Source organism: Phacochoerus africanus, chromosome 7, assembly GCF_016906955.1.
Source record: "Phacochoerus africanus isolate WHEZ1 chromosome 7, ROS_Pafr_v1, whole genome shotgun sequence".
NCBI lineage: Eukaryota > Metazoa > Chordata > Mammalia > Artiodactyla > Suidae > Phacochoerus > Phacochoerus africanus.
In genome coordinates this window covers 90,999,383-91,011,538 of record NC_062550.1, presented here as the reverse complement: position 1 = coordinate 91,011,538, position 12,156 = coordinate 90,999,383, and the positions used below count along the sequence as shown (strand labels likewise).

At 36.7% G+C, this 12,156-nt stretch overlaps 1 protein-coding gene across 1 annotated transcript in view; it reads right to left on the bottom strand.

Moving 5' to 3' along the window:
• The window catches only part of CDK17 (cyclin dependent kinase 17), a 101,752-nt gene that overhangs the window by 35,587 nt on the left and 54,009 nt on the right, over positions 1–12,156 (bottom strand). The window contains exon 2 of the mRNA XM_047788235.1: positions 4,978–5,125. Coding sequence (XP_047644191.1) covers positions 4,978–5,095 — 118 coding nt within the window. The 5' untranslated portion in view covers positions 5,096–5,125. The remainder of the gene's footprint in view (positions 1–4,977; positions 5,126–12,156) is intronic.

Here is a 12,156-nt window from a genome sequence, read left to right as displayed (position 1 = left end):
AACAATAAGGACAAGAAATTGAATATATGGAAAACCAGACCATTTCAATCTTCGCCTTTTGGGGTTACTTGAGACCCTAAATAATCATGAGAAGTAACATCCTATTAAATTTTTTAAAGTAAATACTTCTTGAGAGTATGAAAATGCAGTTCACTTTCTCAGTTGAAGAATTTTGGTTGTGTCAAAAAGTACTACTGTTACAGCTGTACTTGAAAGTCTAGGTATAATAAAATATTACTTCTGCCTTTCTATAAAAAATAACTATTCTCTTCCTCATATTTAAATTGTCATCTATCTGCCTCATCAAATTCACTAATTTCAATATACTTCTCATTACAGAGTAAAGCAAACTCAAAAAGAAGATCATGAAGTATCGTAACTTTTTATACGCCCAAAATTAGGACTTTTGTCAAGCAAATCAAGAATCTATGAGAAAAAAGTTATTTCTCAGATGAACTATTTTTACTGAAATGAAATTCACTAGAATAAAATTAGCCATCTTAAAGTATACAACTCCTGTGATCTGGTAGATGTATAGCATTGTACAACCACCACTTCTATTTAGTTCCACAATATTTTCATCATTACCAAAGGAGACCTTGCATCTACCAGTCACTCCCCATTCTCCACTCTCCTATGTCCCTGGCAACCACCTATCTGCTTTTTATCTCTATGGATTTACTTATTTCATTTATTTCACATAAATAGAATCAAAGAATATGTGACCTCTGGGATCTGGCTTCTTTCAGTTTTGAAGACTCATACATGTTGTGGTATGTATTAGTACTTTATTCCATTTTATGGTTGAATAATATTCCATTCTAGTAATATATCACATTTTGTTTATACATTCATCTGTTGATGAATAGTTGAGTTGTTTCTACCTTCTGGTAATTGTAAATAGTGCCGTTATAAACATTCGTGTACAAGATTTTGTTTGAATACTTATTCAGTTATTTGGGTATATTTGGGAACTTCTGGGTTATACGGTAATTCTATTTTTAACTTCCGAGGAACTGAGATGAATTAATGTCTGACTTTTTTTTTTAATCTTTTTTTTTCCCCTTTCTTTTTTAGGGCCACACCCACAGCATATGGAAGTTCCCAGGCTAGGGTTGACTTGGAGCTGTAGCTGCTGGTCTACGCCACAGCTACAGCAACATGGGATCTGAACTGTGTCTGCAACTTACACCGCAGTTCACATCAACGCCAGATCCTTAACCAACTGAGCAGGGCCGGGGATCAAACCAGCATCCTCATGGATACTAGTCAGGTTTGTAACCTGCAAAGCCATAATGGGAACTCTTGTTTGAACATTTTTTTTAACTGAATGTTCAACACATTCTCGGTCATTAAAATTTTTTAAAAAAAACCTGATGTGCTAAGGATTCTTTTTCCTTGAAAGCACTTTAGAAAAAAGTCATACTTCAGTTTTCAAATTTTTGTCCCAAAACTTCATTTTATAATTAGGAAAAGCTGTATTGGGTTAAGACCAGTATGTTTAAATCAACCAAGTTTGAAAACTTTCAACCTACTACATTTATTTATTTATTTGGCTGCACCCAAAGCATGTGGAAGTTCCCGGGCCAGGGATCGAACCTGAGCTGCAGACCTGCACCACAGCTGCACCAACGCCAGATTCTTAACCCACTGCACCACAAGGGACCTTCTCTTTCAATATATATATATTTTTTTCTTTTTCAGCTGCACTCACAGCATATGGAAGATCCCAGGATCAAATCTGAGCTGGGGTTGTGACCTACACCAAAGCTGAAGCAACAATGGATCCTTAACTTACTGTGCCAGGCTGGGGATGGAATCGGCACCTCCAGAGACAAGTCAGATCATTAACCCACTGTGCCACAGAAGGAACTCCTCAACTTACTTTTAACATACTAAATATAAGTTCAAGATTCTTTCCCCTGGGTTCAATCACAGATCAATTTGCAAATATACTAGCTTATCTAGAAAGGTACTCTAATGTGAATTATAATTATACATTTATAACTGAGTTAAAGCCTTCACAGTATGACTCAATTACCAAAATGATAGACATAGTTCAAATTCACTTGGGATAGAGGTAGAATATGTGTGAGTGAGAATGTATGGATATACTGATATAACCAAATGTATCACATGCATTATAATTTTTCCAAGATTTTTATAGTATTATCTCCATTTAGGTGTACTTTCTCATTCAATTTGCTCCAGAGTATGCAGGAGAGCCATCTGCCTATATATAATGCAAGAGTAAAAGAATTCAGCTCATACAATTGACTGAACAAGAGTCAGATCAAAAATTGGTTTAAAGCTAGTGTGTTTAGGAAAGTTACCTATATTCTTCCTCCTCCTCAAGCTGGCATTGACCCTATACGGCTGTTAGACAAAGATCACTTGCTTCATAAACTAGTTATATAGTATGTGCAAAGATTATTTAGAAAGTATAGTCTATGTCTTCTCATTGACTAAACCATATTCAGACTTTGTGTGTTACCTATCTTAGGAGCTTTCTATGCACTAAGATAGACTCCATAAAGAAAGACTATGTTGGAACCAACTGATAGATGACCAAAAAAATACAGAATCTTTGTGAAAGCTGTTAGTGAAATCCAGCTACTATGTGTCATTCACAGGGAATTAGCAATAGCAGATTACAACCCAGAGATAGCCTATGCCAGCAGCAACCTCTGCAGTCCAAGAGAAATCAGTCTACTATAACTTTAAGTATTATTTCAAGTAATTTGGAGCACTTAAGAAACTCCATGGAGTTCCCGTCGTGGCGCAGTGGTTAACGAATCCGACTAGGAACCATGAGGTTGCGGGTTCGGTCCCGGCCCTTGCTCAGTGGGTGAACGATCCGGCGTTGCCGTGAGCTGTGGTGTAGGTTGCAGACGCGGCTCGGATCCCACGTTGCTGTGGCTCTGATGTAGGCCGGTGGCTACAGCTCCGATTCAACCCCTAGCCTGGGAACCTCCATATGCCGCAGGAGCGGCCCAAGAAATAGCAACAACAACAACAACGACAACAACAACAACAAAAAAGACAAAAAAAAAAGAAGAAGAAACTCCATAGAGTTTCTATTTCTTCTTTACTACTTATTAATGCTACTATTAGAATAAACATAAATTTAAACTATGTTTTACTTGAAAAAATATTTTCAACATTTCATGTTATAAATTAAACATGTTTTAAGACAGTTAATACTAAAATATTCCAGAAAATAGGTCATGAATGTAAAATATTAATTAGCTCTTCAAAAAGTATGTGCATTTTCTCCTTTTCTTCTTCTTCTTTTTTTTTAAGAAGTTGGTCTTGTCAAATTCCCATCGAGAATGTGCTCTAGAAACCATCCAAGAACCATGTATTCTGTGCTTACTTTACTACTGAGTATCACTGGCAAATAGCTGGCAAGATTTTCGGATCTTAAGAATGAACATATGGAGAATAATTAATACCAAGAATTCAAAAGGGATCTGAGAAAAAATTAAGGATTTTTCTCCTGGCAAGAGGAATAAAAGTAAGATATAAAATCATTTTCAAGATGTGATCCAAATGTAAAAATACTCCCCCCCAGCATATAAGTAAATTATATCAAAATTATTATTTTAAATTTTCTACTGAACTCATCTGTTTCCTCTTCCATATTTTATGCCAGATAACCCTGAATAAAATAATGACCCTTGTAAGGAAAAAAAAGATAAATTACTTAGCCGGAGTCATACAACTAATAAATGTGTAAGTAAGTGTATAAGCACATCCCGAATTCCAATCCATGACTATTAATTTAAAGTCTAGAGTGCTTTCCATTATACTTTTTCCTCTCTCACAACAGACATTTACATTTCAACCAGAGAGGGTGGGAGTATTCCTGCTTTCACCCCCACTACAAATCTCTAACAGAAGAATTTCCGTCAGAGGCAAGGAAGCCTTTCCAGAAAATATGCGCACTAAGACACAGAGACAACCATTCCTGTAAGCGCCTTCCTTCCTGGTTATTATTATTATGACATCCCTGGGATTATTTCAGTTTTGGATACGTAGCCTAGTTCTACAGATTGCCTTAGGACTTTGCATTTTAATCCATTCAATTTAACAAGCTTTTTTTTTTTTTTTTTTTTTTTTTTACCAGCCACATCTGCAGCATATGGAAGTTCCCAGGCCAGGAATGGAATATGAGATGCAGCCGTGACCTTGCCACGCTGCAAACTATACACCACAGCTGCAGCAAACGCTGGATCCTTAACCCACTGTGCTGGGCCAGGGACTGAAGCCATGCTGCCACAGTGACAATGCTGGATCCTTAACTCACTGTGCCACAATGGGAACTCCACAAGCTCTTTTTATTTTATATCAACATCCATGTACTATTACTTTACATTGTAAAAAGAACTATCAAACTTGTGTAGCATTACATGCCTATCTACTATAAGTGCTCTCAATACTAAGGATAGATTCTTCAGTCAATATAAAGTAAGAAAATAGTATGATTCACTCATGTAGCAAACCTTGTCATCTACATGGCTAGTCAATATGCACATATAATGTTTTAAAACTATGATGAAACCTCAAACAGAAATTTCATAAACTTAGTATGTACTTTTAAGTTATATTCACTTTGGTTATAATACCAAAAATATTTAAATATTAATTTAAAAATGGTTACTTAGACAAGTAGAATCATATACAAAGTATTGTCATTTAAAAAAACAATGAAAAATGGAGAGGTAAATGGGATAGAGAATTCATCAGGATTAGAGACCAGGTACAGTAACATTTTTGGAGTAAGAATGGAACATTCCAGAAAGCAAGCAAAAGTTACTTAACTGGGGAATGAGACAGAGAAATAAAAGCTATTTTGTTTTTAGGAAGCTAAAAACAAAAAAATTAGGAACCAATCAGGAAACTAAATTTACATTTGTAAAGTAAGTAAGGGGGAGGAAGCATCTCTCCTCCCCTTCCCCACCTCCAAATATTTACCATTATCCTTGCTGCTGTTTTCTTCAATAGTCATTTGCTCAGCCAATTCAGACAATGATTCATCAATAGTCTGGCTTCCTCGAAGGGTGAGGGATAGCCTTCTCTTAAATTTTTTCATCCTATCAAATTGAATGTGATTTAAAAAATCCTGAAAGAGAACAGAATGAACACAAAATTAAAGATCTGAATATCTCACAGCTCAAAAAAAAAAAAAAAGTCATTCTTGGTTTACTGGGAATCTTTAAAATAAGAGTAAAAGGAGGAATTTTTTTTGGGTCTTTTTAGGGCCACACCCGAGGCATATGGAGGTTCCCAGGCTAGGGGTCTAATTGGAGCTGTAGCCGCCAGCCTACAGCACAGCCACAGCAACACGGGATCCGAGCCTCATGTGTGACCTACACCACAGCTCGCATCAATGCAGGATCCTTAAACCACTGAGCGAGGCCAGGGATCGAACCCACATCCTCATGGATGCTAGTGGGCTTCGTTAACCGCTGAGCCACAACAGGAACTCCAAAATGAGGAATTTTCACATCCACCAAACATTACAAAATCCAACTCCTTCCTTAAAAAGATCCACTCACCTGACTAATGCCATTTCTATACAGCATTATCAGAAAGGCAGGAATTCTACAAAACTAAAGATTGAGATTTTAAGCATCATAGTTCAACTTAGAAGGATCAGAAATTTTCCTATACTGAGCTTTGTGAAAACCAATATAGTAAAGATATGTTATTGTGATGTGTAGATTCTATTAGTATAAATATCAATCATCATACTGGAACTAATGCTATCTTTACATATAACTGAGGGGATAAGACAGATGAAAGAGGTGAGTAGGGACAGAATAAAAAATCATGTTTGACAATTTATAAACAACTCCAACAGAAATTTTCTTTTTTAAGCTCTTATTTAGCCAATATATAGGGGTTTTCAGTTTTTTCCTTCCTTGGTTAGCTGTCAGTAATCTCTTCCTATTTATAACAACACCAAGTTCCAGAAGAAAAAGTGAAAATCAAAATAAGAAGTTTCAAATGTCTATTCAATACTAGATACTTTTCGTTGTTATCTCTTACTTACTCTTCCTGATCCTAAAGAGCAGCCTATGCTGTCCCACTTTCACAAATAAGCAAACAGGTTCAAAGAAGTTTCCTGACCGAAGGCAAACAACGATAAAACTGAAATTTAAAAAAACAAGATGACATTGACATTTCCTCCCAAAATTTTAACATCTCTGAAGTTATTTAGGATGTTATCAAAATTAATGGAATGTCAATTATAATGGACAGTTTTCTTTTTTCTAGTACACACACCAATGGTATAATTAATAGTGGAATCTTACATATGATCCAAGTATTAGCTGCCAAACCAATTCCGTGACAATTTACCCATAACTTCCTTTCTAATTCACTATCTTAATTGTGGTGAGCTAGTTTACCAGGTCATCAAACATATTATAACCATTAGTCCAAATAAGGGTAAGGGTCTTCTAACTCCCCTATGTTAGATGTTTTACCATCCAGCTCTGGGTATCTAGTTTGAAACTGTATTTTGATTATTTTCTCATTCTAGAGCTCTATTCTAAGTAGCTGAGTACGCTGACTTCTACATAAGGTATTTACTAGGAATAATTTTTGTCTGTTCAAAGGCTGGGGGGGAGGGTATCAAGTACAACTTCATAAGCGATAATATTTTACCAACTCTGTTTTAGATACTTACTTAAAGATTAATGAATGCTGCTGAATAGTTTCAACTAATCTTTCTACTAAACATAGTTTCGACTAATCCTCTTTTCAGCTGTGTCTAAACTGTAGTCAAACCCATTTACTGGGTTCTTAATTTCAGTTAAACATATTTTTTAGCCTTAGAATTTCTATTTGATCCCTTTCTATATAGATGCAAGTTCTCCAGTGAAAATTTCCACCTCGCCATCTATTTTCATGATTAGGTTAGTGACAGTTTTTAAAGCTCCTGTCTGTAACTCCAGAATTACGTAACCTATGAATAACCTGAATAGCCTGTTTCTCTGTTCATTTTTCCATGTTGGTCCTATTGCATGCATAGCAATTTTTTTACTGACTGCATGAAAATATGTATGGAAAAAGTATATAGACTCGATGATGTTTTTTTCTTCCAAAGAGGATTTATTTTTTCTTTAGCAGTCACAGTAAAAGCAGATCATGTCGGGCCAAATAGGAACAGAGCCAGCTTGAGACTGAGTTTCAGATACTGTAAAGATTGGCTACTTCTGGTTTGGTCCTGTTCCTATGGCATGGCCTTTCAAACGATTCCAACTGCAAACCTAGGACTAGAACAACAAAAAGTACTGAAAACTCCACTCAACTTTCTTAGTTCTTTTTTGCTCATCTCTCATATACCAGTCAACTTTTATACACTTACGCAAAAGAGCTTAAGAGTTGGAAAATACTTCAAGAGGAAACACAGCACAGAATATGTCTATCTCTCTTCTCTCCTGGATCTTTAATCCTCAAGTCTTGACTGAGCAGCTCTACAATGCTTTCAAACTATATTTCCCCTAGTCTGATACAAATTCGTCCCATCATAGGCAGAAACGGAGGTTCAGATGTGGATTAGAAAAGATAACATGCATTTTAGCAAGCAAGGTGAATTTACAGGAGGCAGTCAGTAAACTATAAGAGCTGATTCCTGGAGTTCCCATTGTGGCTCAGCGGCAATGAATCCGACTAGTATCCATGAGGATGCAGGTTTGATCCCTGGCCTTGCTCAGTGGGTTAAGAATCTGGTGTTGCTATGAGCTGCAGTATAGCTGCAGACAGGGCCTGGATCCGGCATGGCTGTGGCTGTGGTGTAGGCTGGCAGCTGCAGCTCTGATTCGACCCCCAGCCTGGGAACTTACATATGCTGCACCTGTGGCCCCAAAAAACAAAAAAAAAAAAGTTCATTCCAACTAAGAAACCTGTAACTACAAAGCTGTCCTAAATGCTAGATTTTTCACTTCTCAGAGTCACTCTTCATATAGCTCTACATTGTCAGTAACCTGTGCCATTTCTTTAAAACATATTAGATACTTAAGGTGAACTGAGCTTTTGCCAATCTCACTTACCCTTTTGTTTTTGTAAGAATTTATCCTAGAGACATCCTCCTTGGTGAGGCTCCAGAATCACCCTGTACAGTACAGGAAGGCTCTGCAAGCTTGGCGGGGTGCAAACTCTACACATTCCAAAGAAAGGAATCACCTGAGAGGGCTCCTAGGCGATAACCTCTGACCCCTTGCAATATCCTGCCTGATAAGTTTCTTTGTATACCTGAAATCTTGGGCCACAACAGATAATTTAACAAGGTAAATTATGGTAAATTCCTGTCTTTATGCCAGGGGCTATGGGCCCTACTGTATCAGTTTGATTTCTAAGGAGAGAAGGAATAAAGGAAGTTAAAGACAGAGTAACTAAAGACAGTCATGTAGGTACTTCCACCCCTATACAATTGACCCCATAAAAACTCTGGACCCTAAGATTCAGGCAAGCTTCCCTGGTTGGTACCACTCTGCCATGTTGTCATACAAGACAACTAGAAAAAGGAAGCATTGTTGGGCATTTCCACTAGGAGAAGATAACTGAAAACCTACACCTGGTTTCTCTTGGACTCCACTCTATACACCCTTTCCTCTTTGCTGATTTAAATCTGTGTTTTTTTCACTATAATAAAACATAATCATGAGTTTAACAGTTTTTCTCCAATTTGTGTACCCTTTTAGCAAATTACCAAGCCATGAGGATATCCCGGGAACCCCCAAGATATTCCTTCAGGAAATCTGTGTGCCAAAACAAAAACCTCAAAGAGTTTAGTAGCTTAAAATTACCAATATTTTGACTTCAGATTTTTCAAATACATGATTACCAATGTCTACCTAACTATACAAATATCACCGCTTCAGAATTTTACACACCGTCTTTGAAAGTTTGCTAACCATCTTGCTTTAGATGACAAATAAGGATAAAAATAAACTATAACAGATATGTTAATACAGAATTAATTCACGTGACATAGTAATATCCCATTCTGATGATTTGAAAAGTAGTCAGTCCAAACTGCCTCATACTGTAAATGTAAAACATACACTGGATTTTAAAGGCTTAGTATTTTATTTATTTATTTATTTATTTTTGGCTATACCCATGGCATATGGAAGTTCCTGGGCCAGGAATCAAACCCACAATCACAGCAGTGATCCAAGTCACTGCAGTGACACCACCAGATACTTAAGCCACTGCTGCACAAGGTTAACTCCAAGACAGTATTTTAAAAGAATGTTATTAAAAAAAAAAAAAATCAGGAGTTCCTGTTGTAGTGCAGCAGAAATGAATCCGACTGGTATCCATGAGGATGCAGGTTTGATACCTGGCCTTGCTCAGTGCGCTGGGGATCCAGTGTTGCTGTGAGCTGTGGTGTAGGTCGCAGACGTTGCTCAGATCCTGTGTTGCTATGTCTGTGGCGCAGGCGGGCAACTGTAGCTCTGATTCAATCCCTAGCCTGCTAACTTCCATATGCTGCAGATTTAGCTGACAAGAAAAGAAAAAAGGGAAGTGAAGGAAAGAAAAGGAAAGGAAAGGGAGAAAAGAAAAGGCTGGTGGGGGGGAAATCAACTGATATACACACAATTTTTAAAAATTCTAGGAGTTCCCGTCGTGGCTCAGTGGTTAACAAATCTGACTAGGAACCATGAGGTTGCAGGTTCGATCCCTGGCCTTGCTCAGTGGGTTAAAGATCTGGCGTTACTGTGAGCTGTGGTGTAGGTCACAGATGCGGCTTGGATCCCTCGTTGCTGTGGCTCTGGCGTAGGCCAGAGGCTACAGCTCTGATTAGACCCCTAGCCGGGGAACCTCCGTATGCCACAGGTACGGCCCTAGAAAAGACAAAAAAATAAAAAATAAAAAAATGATAAGAAAATAAAAATTCTAGACATACTTGGTTAAATAAAATGGATTACTAAAATTAATTCTACTAATTTGATACACTTGAAAAATAATTTTAAGTTCAGTGTGGTGCTCACATTCTACGTCATTTTTCTTTTCAAGATCCCTAACTCACTGCCCTGAGCCAGGGATCAAACCCACGCCACTGCACAGACAAGGCCTGCTATGCCACAGCAGGAACTCTGCTCACATCCTTTTCTATTGAACAATGCCATTATAAGGCACCAAGTAAACTTTGGTGGTTTAAGTGGGTACAAAAAAGGTAGAGGGAATCACATAAGCTTTAACTTTTCTTCACACAATGCATTTGAACAATATATCAGAAGAAATTCTATGTGCTTTAACTCAGAAGAGCATGCAATGCACTTATTTTCCATCAAAAGTGAAGAAAATTCAGAGTCCATAAAATAACTTTATATTTTCTATTGTATCAGGTATAAGACATTTCTAATTCATATTAGCAAGAGAAAAAAATACTTTATAATAAAGCTAAATCTTACCATAAAGTTTGCAAATAAAATTACATCTTCAAAAAGGTCCTATTTTTATCTTTCATACTATAACTATAAGCTTTTAATTAAGTCACAATGATCCATAAACACAGATTTTACAGAATTCATCAACACTGCCTAGAGCATTATTAAAGAAAAAAATACTCCAAAATTAAATAGATTCTTTGGCATTTCTAATTATCTTTAAGTAGGATTATGCATATCACCTTTATTCCCCAATGGCTTGGGGACAAAAACACATACAATGCTATAATAAAACACTTTTCATGAAGCAAAAAATGCTATTCATGTTACATTTAAGGTTAATATCCTACTGTATTGTAATAAAGTGGTGCTAAATTATTGATTTCCTAAAATTAAACCTTCAAGAGTTTGGTTAAAATATTTTTCCCTTTTTTTTAATGGCTGTCCCCATGGCATGTGGAAATTACCAGGCCTGGGACTGAACCCAAGTCACAGCAGTGACAACACCACGTCCACCAGGAAACTCTAAAATATTTTTTCTATTTTAACAAAAATTGTTATGTGGGATTGTTAGAATCTTCACACTGTCATTTTCATAAATATTAAAATATGTTAATAATGTAACATAGTTCATGCTTAAATTTTCAGTTTTATATTTAATTTGTGACACTGAAAAGGCTATTTTTACTTTAAAAGGAAATGTACTATAATTCAAAAAATATTTTAAAGACTTAATTATCTAGGGAACAATTATAAATGCTCAAATTTCAGCATAAATACTACTCTTACATGACCTTGACCCTCTACTCCTTCATCCTTTTTTTTTCACTCACAGCACTTATCACATATATACACATTTTCATTGTATAATGCAAAACAACTCTTATGGCTTTCTGTTTATCAAAAAGATCTTTTTTTGTCATAGCTAGATGAAATTTCAAAAGATAAAAGGTCAACACATGATACTCAGAATGACTTCCTCTAAACCCCACCTCATCCCTCCCCTCCCTCTACACACACACGCACACACACACACTGGTGCAAACGTTCAAAAGTCAGTTCCCCACTACCAGTGCTTAAAAGAAACATGTAATGTGCTAGCTTACTTTATCACCTGAGGCTTAATTTGGCCTGGAACTGCTTGTTGTACATTTAAGGAACTTTTTCATGTTTTTAATCCTGAAAACTAACTATAGGCATATCTTCTTTTATTAATTTTGCTTTACTGCATAATAATGTCTTCTTTACACTAACTGAAGGTTTGCAGCAACCCTCTAAGTTTATTGATGCCATTTTCCCAACAGCATTTGCTGATTTCGTGTCTCTGTGTCACATTTTGGTAATTCTCACAATATTTCAAACTTTTTCATTATTATTATTATTATTGTTACTATTATCGGTTGCATCTGCGGCATGTGGAAGTTCCCAGGCCAGGGATCAAACTCATGTCACAGCTGCAATATTAACCACAGCTGCAGCAACGCTGAATCCTTAACCTGCTGTGCCACATGGGAACTTCCGTTTTCATTATTATTTTATTTGTTGTGATGACCTGTGACCGTGATCTTTGATGTTAGTATTGTAACTGCTTTGGGGGCACCGCAAACCTCACCCATCTAATACAGTAAATTTAATCAATAAATGTTTTATGTGTTCTGACTACTCTTTCCACCAGCCACTCCTCCCCATCACTCTCCCTCTCCTCAGGCCTCCCTATTTCCTGAGACACAACAATATTACAATCAGG